Source organism: Dasypus novemcinctus, chromosome 24 (genome assembly GCF_030445035.2).
Source record: "Dasypus novemcinctus isolate mDasNov1 chromosome 24, mDasNov1.1.hap2, whole genome shotgun sequence".
NCBI lineage: Eukaryota > Metazoa > Chordata > Mammalia > Cingulata > Dasypodidae > Dasypus > Dasypus novemcinctus.
Window position 1 is genome coordinate 50,980,840 of NC_080696.1, and position 18,115 is coordinate 50,998,954.

The 18,115-nt window shown below is 48.7% G+C and overlaps 1 protein-coding gene across 50 annotated transcripts in view; it reads right to left on the reverse strand.

Annotated features, from left to right (window-relative positions):
• ZMYND8 (zinc finger MYND-type containing 8) overlaps nt 1-18,115 on the reverse strand; it is a 112,473-nt gene that overhangs the window by 22,985 nt on the left and 71,373 nt on the right. For 32 of the 50 annotated variants that reach the window (XM_071211765.1, XM_058287189.2, XM_071211766.1 and 29 more), the window contains 4 exons: nt 9,625-9,777; nt 6,390-6,899; nt 1,859-2,236; nt 147-337 (listed from right to left, as the gene is read on the reverse strand). In XM_071211765.1, the coding sequence (XP_071067866.1) occupies nt 147-337; nt 1,859-2,236; nt 6,390-6,899; nt 9,625-9,777 (1,232 nt within the window). The remainder of the gene's footprint in view (nt 1-146; nt 338-1,858; nt 2,237-6,389; nt 6,900-9,624; nt 9,778-18,115) is intronic. The other 18 variants (XM_071211783.1, XM_004469924.4, XM_004469922.4 and 15 more) reach the window with 1 other exon arrangement.

Genomic DNA, 18,115 nt, shown 5'->3' on the forward strand with positions numbered 1-18,115 from the left:
GCGACCATTTGTTACAGAAACGAATATCCTCCATAAACCCCCCTAAAGCCTGTGGACTCGCGACCCAGGGGCACCCGCCGGGAAGCTGCCCCGGCGACCGCGGCCAGGCCGGCCCCCACGCCACAGCGGCGCCCCCGCCCGCTCACCTTGCTCGTGTACTTGGCGATATCCGCAGCGACGTCGGCTGAGGCGGTGGCGATGGGCAGGTCGGCGCTGACTGAAGACGCGAGGGTACTCGTGGCCCCCGAGCTGGTGACCAGGGGCGACGACTGCGTGCTGGTCACCAGGGTGATAGTGGACGTGGAGGGGCTCTGCGTGATCTCCTTCTGCTGGACGGCTGAGAAAGCAACGGCCTCCGGTTACCCCGCCACCGCAGAAGGACCTGGCCCTGCACAGCCCTGTGGGTGAGGTGAGGCCCCAGCTACACGCCCCACACGCTGTTCTACTCTCAAGACATCTGCAAATGGAGGAGTGGATCACCCACTCCCCGCCTTTTTGTCAGCACCCAAACTCGACGGAGGAAGCCTCCGAACGCTTATGAAGACAGAATACCGAAGTGGAGAGCCCAACTTCACATATTCTGACTTCAGCTCTGCTCCCACCAACCCTTTAAATGGCAAGGTTCATCCAACTTTGCCTCTTTAGTCTTTCAAAGAGTCAGCCTATCACCAGGCTTTGACGGGTTTTATTGGGGCCCCTTCCAAGATCACCTGGCTTCCTTTCAACCTCATATCCTGTGCTCATTAGGCTGCACTCCAAGCAAGAGTTTATTTTTTTTAAGGAGGTACCAGGGGTTGAACCCAGGACCTCATACATGGGAAACAGGTGCTTAACTACTGAGCTATGTCCGCTCCCCAATGAGGGCTGGTTTTCCCGTTATTTTGTTTTTAGGAGGGACCTCAGGCATGGGAAGCAGGTGCTCAACCACTTGAGCTACATCCACTCCCCCTGCCACAAGTTTTAATCAAGGTGCTCAACTTCTAAGGATCTAGATGCAGGTCTCCCCACGGAATGGGATCTACATCAATGCTCACAAAAACTGGGCCTCACGTCGACTCCAATGCAGCCTCCTACGTGGCTGCTGGGAGCTTGGAGCCTGCAACTTCAGCAACTGGTTCTTGATGCCAGTGCCTCTTTTGCGTGTGGCTAATCCCTGGCTATTTCCCTGCTTTTTCCAAAGTAATGCCACAAGGCTCGGGCACGTTCACAAGGAAGCTCGTTCAAAGGTACCCAGTGCAGCATGGCTTAGAACAGGAAAAAACTGAAAGAACCTAAAAGCTCATTCATAGGGTAACACCAAGTCAACTATGGAATACTATGCAGCAGTTCAAAAGAATGAGGTACAGCTTTACGTACTGACAAGGACAGACCTCCAAAACATGCTGATGAGTGGAAAAAAGCAAGTTTGGTACCATTTTTGTATTCAAAAAAAAAAAATCACTTTTTATGGGCCATATATACATAAATATATATGCATGCATGCATAGAAAAGGAATTGTGAAAAGAATATCATAAACTGAAAATGGTGGCCTCTGAAGAAGGGAGGAAAATGAAGTGGGAAGGGCAACCAGGATAACATACTTTTACATGAATATTTTGCCCCATAATAAGGAGAATATGCATGCACTGCTTATAAAATGAAAAACAAAAAGAGAAAAATGAAAAATCAAATTGCAAAACTATTTAAGAAGAAAAACAAAAACAAAAACTACCTAGGCCAAATGGAATGCGTGAGACTTGCATGATACAACGGCCAGGAAACAAATGGAAACTGAAAAAAGTAAAACAATGTTTTCCTCCTGTCGATGTGGCAAAAAGAGCCCGGGAGCCACGGAGAACAGAGGGAGAGGCTCGGTACCTTTCACAGCCTGTCTGGTCTGATATCTCGTCCCCTGGGAAGACTGAGGCTGCTGCTGCTGCTGGCTTTGCTGCTGCTGCTGCTGCTGCTGGCGCTGCATCTTCTGCATGTGCCACTTTTGGGAGGACGTTTGAAACTTACTTGATGAGTTCCACACGACCCGCTGCACGGCCGGGGCAGTCTCCTTCGGTAAAAGCGGCCTCTGCTTTTTCACTGGGCTTCCCGTGGCGGCGGCGGCTGGAGCCGTGACCGTGGACGTGGTGCTGGTGGTGGCCGTGACCCCAGCCGTGGGAGTTTGGGAGGAAGAACGGGTGAGCACCGGGGTCTCGGGGGGAGACTGGCTGCCCGCCGTAGTGGACGGTGGAGCTTTACCTACAGCTACAGCCGATGTGGGGAGAAAAGAAAAATCCAGAGTTGACTCAGGTTGGACTGCACAGTATCTATACCAGAATGTTCTGGGTGAAACTAACCCAGGCTGGGAAAGCTGAGCAATTTCAGCACTCCCAGTACACCCCCTGAAGGGGGTCCATTCTCACTCACTGTGCTCGGGCCACTTCTGCAGAATCCTCCATCTCCTTTACTGACCCCTTGTTCACATCTGAGGCAGAGGTCAAGGCCTCAGGGTGGGGGAACGGGAATAAAATGGACAAGACCCAGCCCTTGACCTCAAGGAGCCCACCACCTAGTGGACAAGGCAGGAGACGTACAGAACGGCTACAAGCATTATGTTTGAAAGGTTAGAATTTGGCAGCCACCTTGAGAAAGACCTAGCTCAAGTCAACCCAGAGATTAACAGCAACCATTTGGGTGGGGAACATTTAAAGCATGTATCCCAAAGAACCGAAGGCGGCCCAAGCACTGGGCCACTGAATCATCCAGAAAGAAAAGCACTTTTCCTGATTCCCTCAAGGACCAAGTCTTATTGTAGAGCTAATACAGCCTTAGCACCTACTGCTTGTTGTTTCCTCCCTTCTCAACAAAGAGAGCTCCGCCCCAAGGTTAGAGCCTTCACTTTCGGGAACACAATGGTATTTATCTAAACTTTAGTAACATTATCTTGTTTTAATCATATTTATTCCTGCCACCACCTTTCATGTATAGCAAAAATACTGCTTTTTCCTATTGAGTGCTGGTCAAGTTTAAGATTTAGAGCTTAATTTTTTTAAGAGAAGGCTGATCTGCTTACAAATATTAAGCCATCAGTTACAAAAGCAAGACTTGGAAATGGCAAAAATAGTGACCATGAACGGTTTGAAAAACACTGCCACAGGGAGCACGTCTTCTTGGAAGGACTGGGCTCTGAGGGTAGGCAGGGCTTGAGCAGGAAGTGAGCATGTGGGTGGGTGGGTGGGAGGGACAGCACAGCCAAGGCGTGTTTAGGAACAGGGAGCACCTGGGGCAGTTAGGGCAGGCGGTGAGGACTGGCCGGAAGGCAGGTGAGAGCCAGAAGCAGTGAAGACCGAGAAGGGGGTGACCACGGGAGTGCTTGTTTGTAAAGGGGGAGGGCTGCGGGTTATCACTGCGGACACAGGATACCCAGGGAAGACACATGGACCAGGGGGCAAGTCAGCACCCCTGCTCTTAGAGGCAGCACTCTGACAGCAAACTCTCTTCAATAAGGGCAACGCTGTCTTTTTAGGGTTTTCACCAGAAAAGACACAAGCTTGATGACTCCAGGAAAAGGACTTGCAGTGAGCTAACGGTTCTGGGAAGCCAAGGAGAATGGGAGGGACAAGATAGGCTGTTTAAAGCTTCCTTGGTGTTTACCTCCACCTGCTGGCCTCTTCCTCCTCTGGAGAGAAGAGTTCAGCTAAGCTCCTGGGCAACTGCTTCAGGAGCTGGCAGGCAGGCAGGGCTGGTCCTGCCGTGCGGAGCCCTGATCTTTCCTGGGGTGCCATACCAGACACTGGATACATCCTGCCCTTTCCAAGTGCAGGAGGCAGCTTTGAGCCTCCTCCTCCAGGCACAGGGGTGTCCCGTAGTGGGACTTCTAACCTGCAGAAGCTCTTTCCAAGCCTTGGCAAAAAGGATATTATTAATGTGGTGGTGGTCAGTGGTTGTTAATGAATTAATTAGCTAGCCTAGTCGCCCTGTAGGCAAAGGACGACTGTAAGAAGGCCATCATCTAGCTTCTGATTTGCAAAATCAAGCAGAGATGGGTCACTGCTCTGCAGGGGTCAGGATGGCTCTCTTTCCAACTCAGAAACTGGGGTGGACAACCTGAGAAGATTCCAGGCCTCAAGGGGTATCATTTAGACACTAAAATATTTTAATTATGAGGGTATATGGAGAAAAAAAGAGGATATAGGAAATTCCAAAGCCCTAGATAACCAATCACCTCCAGCAAAGGGGGGGAAAAGTATATTTCTTAAAGGATCTGTACCCCTGAAGCTGCCCAATCAACTGACCTACATATTTCTAGTTTGTCACTGTCTTGTACACAAAGGGACTACTTTTTCAAGAATAGAGATAGCATCCCCTTTGAAGAAAAATGGGAATTATTGATGTTATAGGGTAAATATAACAAAGAGGCCCCTTTGCTTCTGCTCTGAGATTATTAATGCTGTCACATTCAATGATTAAGCTGCATTCTTTAATGAAAGTCAGAGGTCACCACCATGGCACACTCCAAAATACCCTTGGACTTAATAAACTTGAGAGTAAAAGCACTCTGTTGAGAAGACACCCTACTGCAGAGTCTGACATAAAGTCAATTCTAAGCCCCAAACCACCATCAGGAAGCTCTGGATTTAAGACTTGCCCCGACCCCAGGAAGCTGCTCCAACTGAACTGTGTGTCAGAATCACATCTTCAGCTTAATCATATATCATCCACTCAGCTATGAGTCTCCTTCGTAATGGGGCCCTGGAAAAATTTCATTCACACATTGGTATGAAGAAGAGTTCTGCTTTTTCAATCAACTGGAACACTTTTTTGTGGGGTTTTTTTTGGGAAAATATGAGCTCTTTTAAGGAAGTAGGTTCTCCTTTTTGCTTTGACTGCAAGGAAGCTCAGAGACAAAATGGAAGTGCAACTCTGCTAACCCTGAAGGCTCTAGCTGTATGTCTCTCTGCACACAAATTTTCCCCAGACCTCTCACTTCCCTTTTACACCGATTTGTCCATTTATATCTTGTTTCATGGTTATGTATTCTAGCTAATCTGTCACACATCTTTCGGGAAGAGGAAGGCACATAAAATTAACCTGCTCCAGAAAGAAAGGAAAAATCTATCATTCTCAGGAGCACTGCCATCTGCACCCAAAGAATCCTCACAGAAAAAATCCTAGCCCTCTTCTCAGCAACATCAGAAACGGTCCCTCAAGTCCTAATCCACGACCACCTGATTCTTCAGGGGACATCCCTAAACCATTTCACAGATTAGCGAACGGAGACTCGGGTGGGCGATGGCCCTGCCTCCCTGGTCCACTTAAAGGCTTCTCTCCCGCCTCCACTCCACAACTCAAATACATCACATCCCCTCTGGGGGAACTGTGGGAATTTTCTCTCAGCACAGCTGAGAAGAGCTGCTCAAGTTGAGACAATCCAGCTGGAATGATTCTCGAGTTCCACCCCTGACATGCTTTAGCCACCAAGCTAAGGCATTCTCAAAGGACACACATTCGCACCTGACTCAAGGGGTCTGGCTGAGAAGTTAAGACGATACATGCTCCTGCAGAAGGGTTTCCCAATATGCCTGGGGTGCGTCAGGCTAGAGGGCAGCCACAGCCAGCTCAATCAAGAATGGAAGCAGTGGCAGGGCTGCTAAGACTGGGGCGGTGGTTTCTCAACTGGGAGAGACTTTAGCCACCCCCCCACCAAATCCCCGGACACCTGCACTGTCTGGAGACATTTTTGAATGCCACAACTGGGCAGGTGCTTCTGGCACCTAGTGGGTAGTGACCCGGGATGCTGCTAAACCCCCTGTAATACATAAGACAGTTTCCACACACCGGAGAATTATCTGGCACAAAATGTCGATAAGGTGAGAACCCCTAGACTCGAGTCAGTTAAACGCATGTATGGGAGTCCCCGTCCAGGGACCCACCTTACAATGCCCCTTCACATTACAGGGCCCCAGGAACCACTCAGCTCTTCACTGCTGGAAACCACCTACCCACATGATTTCATGTTCTCGTAAGAAAACGCACTTTGAGGTGCCTGGGTAGCAGGAGGGGGGAGGGGCTGCTGAACTCCTGGAGACCTTTGACCTGGCCACTTAACAAGCTGAGTCTTGTCAAATGTCTACATGTGGACCAACACGTTAGGGAATTGGTGAGTGTATTGGGGGAAAAGAGCTGCTTGAGCAAAAAATGACTTGACCATTCAAAGCAACTAACATTTTCTAGGTGACATTTTTCTTCCCTCAAAATCCATCAGTTAGGGGGGATTAAGTAGGTAAAAGGCAGCTGGGCCCAGGCTCTACATCCTGGTCCTGTGTGTTTTCAGAGGGTTTCAGAACTTAGGATCATACAACTGTCAGGCGGAATTCTAAGCTAATTTGAAAAACCGAAAACTGATACAATGACTTACCATCCTGCTTGGGAGATGGTTCTTTGGGGTCCTTCTTATTTTTTCGACCCTCCCGCCCAGAATGGTCTTCTCCTAAATCTATGACAAGTTCACTCTCTGAATCGGAGTCCAGGCCCAAATGCACTGTTGGGGAATCTGTCTCATCTTTTCCCTTCAGTTTATCCTTTGTGGGATGAGGCGAAGGTTTTGCCTTTTCTGGAAAGTCCTTCTCGGGCTCTGGGCTGGCCTTTTCTTTGACTGGCCCCGGATCTGCTTTCTCACTGGTTGGGGATGTGCTTTTCAGTTCCTCTTTTATCTCCCCTGGGTTTGTCGGTTTGGGCTTTTTTTTAACAGCAGATGGCTCTTTGTCCATCCGACTGCCCTCTTTGTCTTCTGCGTCTTCCGGCTCGTTCTTGGACTTCTGCTCATCATCGCTGATATACTCGCTATCGCTACTATCTGACTTCTCAGAATCCTCCGAATCGCTGTGCTCTACGGCTGTATACACATCTTCCGAGATTTCATTTATTCCTAAATTCAAAAAGAAAACCCAGCATGTGGCGTAGTCACAAATAAAGAGCAGGACCAAAAACGCAAACATTTTCCACGCCAAACGCTGGAATAAAAAAACACATTTCAAATTGCATCACATCGGCCAGGTGAAGCGGTAGTGAACTACAGTGGCAACTGACCAGGGAGGGTTTCCATTAATAACCTGGCAAAATAAAAATTTTAGACCTATGCAGAGCCAAATGTTTGCAACCCTCATTGGGATACAGGGATTAGAAGGGCTGGAAGGGACCACCAGAGAAAAGCTATAAAAAAACATCCATTCTACCACTGACTATGAGGTGCAGCGGTGCTCAAAGATGTATTCACCAAATGCAACGAATGTCTCATGATGATGGAGGAGGTTGTTGTTATGGGCAAAGAAGTGGGGTGAGGGGGGTAGGGGGTATATGGGGACCTCATATTTTTTTTTAATGTAACATTAAAGAAATAAAGAGGAAAAAAAAACATCCATTTTACAAAGTAGTAAATGGAGACCCAGACACATTACTTGCCCTCCAGCACAGGGCTTGACTCACCAACTAGGGCTTTGTTTGCCCTCTCTCCCGGAGTGTTTAAGTACTTTACCCCTTGTGCTTGGGCCTCAAAGAGGTAAGCCAGAGCATTAACGAAGAGGTCACAATCTTAAAACCCAAAAGCCACATCTGACCAGCAGATGCATTTCATTTGGGAAACACTGTTCTGGACCAAAGAGATCTTTTTGTTTTTGTTTTTAATATGTTGCCAGCTTTTAAATTTTGCATTTGTTGCCCACATTACAAATCAAGAAATTTCAGGTAGAAATCAGGATGGCAGGCTTCTCCTGAAAGTCTGGAAGATCTGGCCACACTGCATCGCGGTCCTGCAAGGCCAAGGTTGGCTAGAGCGAGAAGCTGCTGCCCCCTGCAGGCAGGCACATGCTCGCCAGGTGACGCAGGTGCTCCTGCTCCCTGCACTGAAGCACCCTGCACTGAGGCAGTCAACTCCCACTGCCTCTCACTGCCTCCCATTGCTCTTCTGTTTACAGTGAGGGCTAAAGGAGGGTCACCTATTTCTACCGCTCTATCAAAAGAGGAAAATACAAAAAGGGCAGGTATTCCATATACGCGCACATGACACACACAAGTGGGAAAAGCATACTTCTAGCAAAAGGTTCATTTATGTTTCCTGTGCCCAGTAATGCATCCATCTCCTGTCATCAGGCTGTAAGTAAATAACACCTTATCTCCTAGAATTGTGATAATGGGAAAGCCCAATCAACTCCGGTTGACATTCTAGAGCAATTGCCACCCCATGTCCTGGCGAGCAGGGTCATCGTCATCCCAACCCAGAAACTCTGAAGGGAAACTCACGAAAAGCCAAGAGCCATGAAGAGCCCTGGGCACGAACAGCAGAATCATCAGTGACATCTGTCCACCTCCACCAGGGCTCAGTACAAAGCATGAGAAATCAAAAACCTAGATTCTTGGTCCTAGACTTGAGCTACTGGCAGCTAACTAATGGTCAAACCCAAGAGGGACAGGCACGACCACACATGTGATAGCAAAAGCTTTTAGGTATGGGAGTCAAAAAACAGGAATTCCAATCTCAACTCCTCCATTTTTATTAGCCATGTGGCCCCAACTGAGTAACCAACCCCTTTCTGCCTGCAAAAGAAGGTTGATTATAGTATCTGCCTCCCAGGCCAATATATGCACAGAGATTAGCATAGCGCAGGGTACATAACAAGCACTTGGCAAATGGCAATGTTAAAATTACTAACAATAATAATAAATCAGAGGAAGACAGCTGCAGGGAAGGACTCAAGAGAGACTGAAATGGCCTGCCACATTTCATCGACACCACTTCATGTCCTAACCAAGCAGGCAACCCAACAAGAAATGCTCTCCTCTAGACAGCCCCGGATGACCTCTACCTACAGCTCCTTTCCCATTTGAAGGCCAGAACACTCTTCAACACCTTAAACAGCACCAGGCATGGCTCTCTCTTCTGGGGCTTTATTGACTCATTCAACGTATATTCCAGAGCATCCATCTACTATGTGCACTAAGGCCAAGTGCCTTGGAGAAGGCAAATCTTTATGAGACCAAAGCCCTGCCCTCAAGAGGCTTCCAGTCTAAATGGGGACAGATACCCCACACGAAGGGACCACCGAAGCCTCCAAGCAATAAAGTACCAAAGAAGACCAGCAGATGGGAGAGATAGTCAGAAGAAACTCCTTGGAGGAGGTGAGCAAGGAAGGGCGAGACTCAGGTAGAGGCAGGTGAGGACAGGCAGCACGGGAGAGAGGCAACAGGTAAGAGCAGTTGGGGAGGTCTGTGCGTGGAGATGGCCAGTGCAGAGGGGGCAGGGTTGTGTGTCGGACATTTCTAGAATACCCTGGGGACAGATGTTTGGACACTGACATATGCTGTGAGGGAGAACAGAGGCCAACCGTCATGCTTTCGAATCTTCTGAGCAACCTGCATCTCAAGTTCTCAGACTGCCTCAACCCGTGAACAAGCTCTGCTCTATTCAAAAAGCCCTTCAAAAGATTAATGAGCAATTTTGAAATATTTTGCCACAAGCAGAAATACCTTTTAGTTGAAGAACAATTCAAGGCATAAGCAGCTATTAAAAGGCAGCCAGAATTCAACCCTTATTCCACCTGGGTGGTATCCCTATACGAAGAAAAATAATATTGAAAGCAGAGAAACCAGAGACTTACCTAATTGTGCTTTGCAACTCTCTATCGTCTTGTCGAGATTTAGCTGGAACCTGCTGCGGATCTGCCGCTTGGGAGAGACGAGCGGGACGGGGGTAGACTGCTGTTGGACAGATTCGCTCAGCTCCTTCAGGTCCATCTCGGCTTTGCTTCGATCTGGAAGACACCATACACCCTTGTAAGTCCAGGCATGTGGGGGATGGTCAAATCATGTCCATCCCTTAGCTGCCTCCTTGCAAGGCCAGAGCGAGACACACGATAGGACACAGGAAGGGGTGGGGAACATTTCTTGTCATTTGTCCCAAGTATATCACCTGCTCAGTGACATGAGGTGACTTGAAGATACTGGCCCAAATAAACACATTGGGCAGTTTTACTCCATCTACTAAACAATTGTCTGGGTTGCTTTCCATATCGGAAATGCATAATCCCAGCCAGATGGTTCTGTTTGCAGAAATCAGCATCGCCAGTGATCCTCGAAAGCGGAAGGTTACGGTAATAGGCTCAGTCTCGATATCAGCAGATAAAGTGACAGGGAGCCTGACCAAGGTCTGCTTTTCACTCCAGGTCCAGGTTACAGACAGTTTGTATCCGAGAGATACAGAGCCCCTCAGACAACACTCTACCAACGGGGGTTAACGGCTCCCCATTTACCAAGAGGCTTCATTTTTCACTCTGAGTCAATCTAGTCTAGAGCTCAAACTAGAAGAGGATGGGAATACGTCGGGCAAGCAGCAGCTCTTCGGGCCAGTCTGCAAGACTGATCTGGGCTGATGGTATCTAAGGAAAAGTGACGGGATTAGCCCTGGCTATTAAACCTGTGTTTAACAGGTCCACCCAGGTAAGAGTCTAAGCACCTTACCAATAACTCCCAAGCAAAGACATGACTGATGAGTGAGGTCCGGAGGTTCCCAGCCCTGCCCTTCTGCTCTTTGGAGAGCCAACTGGACCAGAATCCAAAGGAGCCAATGAGTTTGCATTTATTCATTTGCTGCCTCCTCTAGTGCCCCAAAAACTAAGAACAGGAAAAAATTAAGGTGACTGCAAAGGTACAGAGAGTAGAGACAGACCTTGTGGGCAGGGCGTACTTGCCTGCCACCTTCTGGCACCCTGTCCAAACAATCCAGGGCAAGTACATGGGGCAGCTGCCCTACCCCGGCTGATCCCAAAAAAAAAATAGGTCAGAAGGCATGTGGTACCTGGATCAACAGACAAGGAGGAAAAGCCACCTCCCAACCTGTTCCCACCAGCTGTGAACTGGGCCCTCGGCCTTGCCTTTGTCTTCCTCTCCCTGCTACCCCACAGCCCCAAAATCCAATGTCCTTTCCCAAGGCTGCTCAAAGAGGCCACGGGATCTATGCCGAGTGCTGGGCTGGAAGGGCTGTTCAAAGCCTTCACCCCTCTCCCCTTGGTGTTTTGTTTTCCAACATCACCCATGCACCTTCCCCCCCTCCCAGGAAAGCGGGCACCCTCTTACAATGCGCACCCAGAAACCAGTTCCATTAAAGTGACTGGATGCCACAGGCCTCTCCAGACCAAGCCATGGGTGGCCAGAAGCAAGGAACTTGCTACGACTGGATTTAATCACCGTAAGGACACCCCCTGCCCCAAGGGAAGAGCAGGAGAGACCTTTCAGAAAATCCTCCTTGGAAGTGGACTCCCAGGAGAGTCCAGAAATGAGTGCTCAAAGCAAGCAGAGGCTCCCATCCTTGCAATTCAGGAAAAATGCCCAAAAATCATATCCAAGTGGGCTGGTCTGGGGCTCTCTGGAGGGGCCAGCAGAGGCAGCGCTGCCCCTGTCACCATGAAAACTATTTCCTGTACCCGTGAAACAGTGATAAAACAGCGAGGGGGGACGCGGACGTGGCTCAACTGATAGAGCATCCATCTACCACACAGAGGGTCCAGGGTTCGTTCCCCAGGGCCTCCTGGCCCGTGTGGTGAGCTGGCCCATGTGCAGTGCTGCCGTGCGTGAGGAGTGCCGTGCTGCGTAGGGGGGCCCCACGCGCAAGGAGCACACTCCCAGAAGGAGAGCCGCCCGGCATGAAAAAAGCACAGGCCACCCAGGGGTGGTGCCACACACACAGAGCTGACGCAGCAAGATGACGCAACAAAAAAGAGACCAGTTTCCCAGTGCCACCAGATACTGCAAGCAGATGCAGAAGAACACACAGCGAATGGATACAGAGAGCAGACAACTGGGGGAGGATGGGGGAGAAATATATCAATCTCAAAAACAAAAATCAAAAACAAAAAAACACAGCAAGGGGAGAAAAGACAAGGAGCAGAGGAACAAAAGAGAGAAAAGCCAGATTAAAGCACAGGGCCGGTAAGCAGGACGCAAGGACCCAAAAACAGTTGCTCAATGAAAACGACAGCAGACGGGGAAGGACAGGAGGCTGCTTTCAGAGAGGAGGAAGTCCACCTGATTCCAGAGGGGAAAGAGCCTTTTCAAGCACCAAGTTAGAAAAGAAGTATCTTACAAAACAATTTTCCACGAGAGGGAGGGAGATTGGATCTGCCACCAGAGCCTCAACTACATTCCCATCTGGTTAGCAGAGCTTACACAGCAGTTAACCAAAAACTCCATCTACCACACTGGGGCCAGCAAACTTCCTGTGAAAACCCAGAGAGTAAATGTATCAGCTTCTCTGGGTCATACCATCTCTGCTGCAAAAGCAGGGTGGGCTCCAATAAAACTTTATTCACAAAAAAACAGGTGGGGGCCAGATTCAGCCAGCAGGCCGTAACCTGCCAACCTCTAGACTAGACTGTTGCAGTGATTCCTAACCGTGGCTGCACACTGAAAATCACCTATAGAGCTTTTAAAAAATACTGATGCCTAGGCCCCACACCCAGCCACCCCCATCCCCACCAGGTTCTAATTTAATTGGCCAAGGGAGAGGCCAATAAACTCACCAGGTAATTCTAATTAGCAGCTAAGGCTGCAAATCCCTCTATTAGACTGACCTTATATGTGACTGAAGAATATTCATATTTGCCTAAACAACTGTATTCTGCAAGAATTGCATCGCTACTCTAAACCTTAAGGTTCTTCAAAAGAAACATTTCACCAAGATGATCTAGTTGCACATGTGTGTGTACATCTATTTGTATATGTACTGCAAATATAATAACTTTAGCCTGAAAAGACCGAACTAGGGAATATTCAAAATCAAGAGGAAAGAAGTAGGTAAAGCACCCCATTTTACAAAATAGGGTTTCTCCGGATCAGTAAGCTACCACTGTGCTTATGCTAATAAGAAACCAGCAAAAGCCAGTGAGCTGGGATCAGGTCCCTAAGAGCCAATGGTTCAGGGATTTAGCCAAATGTAATTATCTTGCTCAAACTTTCAGCTGCATTTTCACTTTCCTCTCCTCCACAAGTAGAAAAGAAGAGCTCCAAGTTCTCATTTAGCTCACAGTAGCTTATCGAGACTTCTTCCACCCCTGCCCTTCCGTATCAAGAATATCTTCAGAATCCACTCTTGCTGCCAACATTTTGAACTTTTCAGCTGATATGAAGACAACTTAGCCTATTAATGGAAACCAGGGATGAAAAATACCCACGCTACAGAAAGACACACACTCTTAGGTTTCTCGAGAGAGCATAAATCAGAGCAACTGCTTTACAGGGCGCTTTGGCAATATCTCTCAAAAGGTCAACAGCACATAGCCTCTCACCCAGTGACTCCACTTTTAGCAATTTTTTCTATGGATATACTCCCACACATGTGCAAAATGGTCTGCATGCAAAGGCTCTTCACTGAAGCTATGTTTTCAACAGCAAATACTGGGAAACAAACTAGAGTCAATCAACAGAGGCCCTGGATATGTCTGTTACAGTTCTCTTTAAAATGAAATAAAATGCAGCTGCTAAAATAAAACTGAGGCCAATCTCTATACATGGATAGAGAAAGCCAAGCTATTAAATGAAACAGAAAGCAAAGATGGGTAGAGCACATTAGCATGGGTATGAAGGAGAGAGAAGGAAGTGGAACATAGATGATACACATGTCTCTTGGGGTTTCTCAACATGGACACTACTGACATTCTGGACAAGGATAATTCTGTTTTGGGAGGCCACCCTGCGCAAGGTAGGCTGTTTAGCAGCATCCCTGGTCTCCACCCACTAGATGCCAACAGCAAGTCACAACCCAGTGGTGACAATGCTATATCTCCAGACCTTGCAAAATGTCCCTGGAGGGAAATTAGCCAGGTTGAAAAGCACTGGTATATATCTAAAAGATCTCCCTAAGGAAACTAAAGCAGGTGACAGTGGTTACCTCTGGGGAGATGGTATAGGAACAGGTGATTAGAAGTTACAGAGAAACGGATTTGGCTCAACGGATAGAGCGTCCGCCTACCATATGGGAGGTTCAGGGCTCAAACCCAGGGCCTCCTGACCCATGTGATGAGCTGGCCCACACGCAGAGCTGATGCATGCAAGGAATGCCATGCTAAGCAGGGGTGTTCCCCCCATAGGGGAACCCCACATGCAAGGAGTGCACCCTGCAAGGAGAGCCGCCCTGTGTGAAAAAAGCACAGCCCGCCCAGGGGTGGCACCGCACACACAGAGAACTGACTCAGCAAGATGATGCAAAAAAAAAGCAACAGTTTCCCCATGCTGCATGACAAGAATGCAAGTGAACACACAATAACACACAGCAAATGGACACAGCGAGCAGAAAACGGGAGGGGAGGAATAAATAAAAAAAAGGAAAGAGACCCTAGCAAATGCCATCTCATCAATCAAAACCAATCATAACTCTTTGCCACCTAACTCACTCACTTGCTCTGTAAAGAAAACAGAAAATATCTGGACATCAGGACACCCAGCTCTGTGTCTGGGCTCTTATAAGAATGCCCAACCCCCAATAAAGGTATTGCTTTATGCAGAGAAAGGAAGAAGACTGCTTGTCAAAGCCAGTGGAGAAATAAACAAGCACAAATACTCGAGTTTGACACCTTCCCGCCGCTCCATCGGCATCCTCAACAAAGTAAAGCTTGTCTTTGTCACTAACAAGACTTTTGAACTGCTGAGTTTGTTCAGTCCCTAGGAGATTAAGAGGAGACAGGATTGCCAGAGAAAGCAAAACGAAGTCTAGAAGAAGCAAGGAACGCGGCCCTCTCCTCGCCTATAATCACCATCTAGTCAATGGCGGGGCCCTTAGCCACCCGCCAGGGCTTGGCTCCTCGTTTCAGAGAAGAGGAGAGAAGAGGTCCAAGACAGCAGAGGAGGCGCCCACTGAGCAGGCAAGGCCACGAGAGCCCTTCCCTTGCCACCCCCCCGTAATGAATTAAGAGTGGTTAAGTAAACACCTGAGGACCCATGGGCTTTGTTTTTGTACTTTTGGCTTTGTTTGGTCCAAGTAAGGTTTCTTGTTGAAATTAATTCCTAACTTTCAAAAACCAGGAGAGTCGACATTAAATCTGGATTTCTCGACAAAATAAAAGTCAACAAGTCTAACCACACAGGCTCAATTCAGGGGGAAGTCCTGAATGGCTGCTGCTTCTGAAAGCTCACTTTATCCTCCACACTATCACCCCTATTCTAACTGCCCCTTCCTCTCCCTAACCCAGCAGCAGGGCTTATCCATCAGCCACAGGAGGCAGCATGACAAGGGCCACAGCTGGAACGTGGCCGTGCCGGGAGCAGTTCAGTTTGACCATCCTGGTTAAGAGTGTCAGCCCTGCAGAGGGTCTAAATGTCACACCCTACCATGAGCCACACGTAATCCTGGAAGGGAACGTTGCTTCTGGACACCTTGGCTTCCACTTCTGTAAAATGGGGCTGTCTACCTTGAAGGTGGTTGTATTCTTTTAAAACCGGTTTAATTTACAGATGGTAAAATTCACTTTTTTGCATATACAGGTGAATGGGTACAGGGCACAGGCAGAGATTCAATTAACCACTGCCACAAACAGAATACAGAAAAGTTCCATCCCCTGAAAATCCCATCCTGCTTTGTAGTAAAACCTGCCCCAACCCATAAACCGTGGCAAGCAATGATCTGTTTTCTGTCTTTATTAACTCTGCCTCTTCTTACTGTAATAATTTTGTACTTATTATCCTTGGCACTCTGCCGTTTGTATCTGCCTGAAAGCAATTCCATGGACAATAGACATCATCAAGCCCCGTAAAGTGTTTGCTCAGTCCCTGGGCAATTGTCAAGAATTATTCAGCATCCTCCTCTACTTTCAAGGCTCTTCTACCCAGTCACGGCACTTCCGTGTGGTCTCTAGCCCCTATCTTCCCATAGGTCATTGAAACCCCAGCCCACGAAACACCCACGTTCCCAGGGCTTTCATGCCCACTGACAGGATTGTACCCAGGGAATCGGAGAAGCTAGCAGGGGAGCTTCTGTACTAGAAGGCCTGGGGCACCACCAAGCTCACCCTTTGAAACACACGGCAGAAAGAAACCTTTCCACTCTCACCATGCATCAGATAAACCAAGAGACCCACGGAGTCCTGAGGCTGCCCGCCTGCTTGAAGGGAAAGGGTCCTTCTTGCCAAGCATGACTGGCCGAGAGGAAAGGGCATGGTGAGAACGCCTCTGCACAGCATTGCTTTTCAGGCTGGGAGGGAGAGGAGGCTGTGAGAAAGGAGACCACATTGCTGGGAACAGTGAATGCTGCCCAGGCCAGCAAATGGTCCCTTTTCCTTCGAGTGTGGAATTCCCAGTTAATCTGAAACCACCTTGGCTGATTATATCTGGGTCACACTGAGGGGTGGGCCCTTGACCGAGGATGGAAAAGGTGCTGGTCTCCATGGAGAAACTGAGGCTGAGGCTCCAGCCCTGCCGCAGTCCGGCTCTGCAGCCTGGGCACCTGGATCCGCCTCCCCAGAGGTCAGTTTCTCCATCTGAAAAGGGCACCGTAGCACAGGAGGAACTTGGAGGTGCTGACCATAAAAGGGCTGTGAGGGCGGCGGACTTGCCCCAGTGGTTAGGGCGTCCGTCTACCACATGGGAGGTCCGCGGTTCAAACCCCGGGCCTCCCTGACCTATGTGGAGCTGGCCCACACGCAGTGCTGATGGGCGCGAGGAGTGCCGTGCCACGCAGGGGTGTCCCCCGCATAGGGGAGCCCCACGCGCAAGGAGCATGCCCCGTAAGGAGAGCTGCCCAGTGCGAAAGAAAGTGCAGCCTGCCCAGGAATGGCGCCGCACACATGGAAAGCTGACACAACAATATGACGCAGCAAAAAGAAACACAGATTCCCGTGCCATTGACAACAACAGAAGCAGACAAAGAAGACGACGCAGCAAATAGACACAGAGAACAGACAACGAGGGTGGGGGGCAGGAAGGGGAGAGAAATAAATAAATAAATAAATCTTAAAAAAAAAAAAAGGGCTGTGAATTCCACGTGACTGTCGTTCCACTGGGCTGGCCACCCCCCACCCCTCTTTCTGAAACCGTCCGTGCTGGAGGCTGCAGGGGCAACGTGCTCCCTGGTTTGGCCAACTCCTCGCCCACTGCTCCTTTGCTTGCTTCCCTCCTCCTCCTTCTCTCTACATGGTCAAGTATCCCAGGGCCCTCAACCTTGACGCTCCAGGCCAAGGGTTCTCAACGGCAGCACTACTGACATTTGGGGCTGGATGACTCTTTGTAGTATGGGGCCGCCCTGTGCACTGCAGCATGTTTAGCAGCACCCCTGGTCTCCACCCACTTAGATGACAGCAGCCACCCCCTCCAGTCGTGACAACCAAAAACGTCCCTGAACACTGCCATCTGCATCGCCTCTTCTATGTAGGCATTTGATTGGCAACCACCCTGAGAAATAACATAGCAGCCAACTATTTGTAGCCGACACTGCTCTAAGCCCTTGGTTCCTATTTATTCACTTAATTCTTAAAAGAACCTGTAAAAGAGGTTCTTTTATTGTTCTCATCATGATGAGACTCAAATATCACCTCTTCAAAGAAGCCCTCTGAGACCCCGCCCCATCTAAGTGAAACTCTCCCAGGCCCAGGCCTACCCCTCAGGGTCCCTGTCCTAGCAACACTGTTTGCCTATACAGCACCCATCACCTGGATTGTGCCTCTCCCTCTCAAGAACCCAAGCTCCCTGAAAGCAGTGCTTGGCTGACCTGCTTTTAGGCCTAGAGGAAGACACAGCACACAGGAGATGCCCAACAGAAACCAGAGCTCAGGATGGACTCAGTAAAATATTAATTTCATAATTGGTTATTTAACATTTCCAGCGTCGATTTTTGCTGGAAACTTTGGCCTGGTGCAGTTTTGTTTATAACTACCAACTGAATCCCATGGTCAAAAGACATCAATTCAGGGGATGAAAACCAACATGAAAAAAAGAAGAAAAAGAATTAAGGGAACAGTACATCACAGTATATTACACATAGGAAGTTAAATACTGATTCATAAAACTTGCTTCTTTGACTTCTAAGCATGCATTTATATCCACATATATAAGAAATGGCTTCCTGAGAGTCAAGGGCAATTAAAGTTCCTAATACTGGCCTAAGGTACT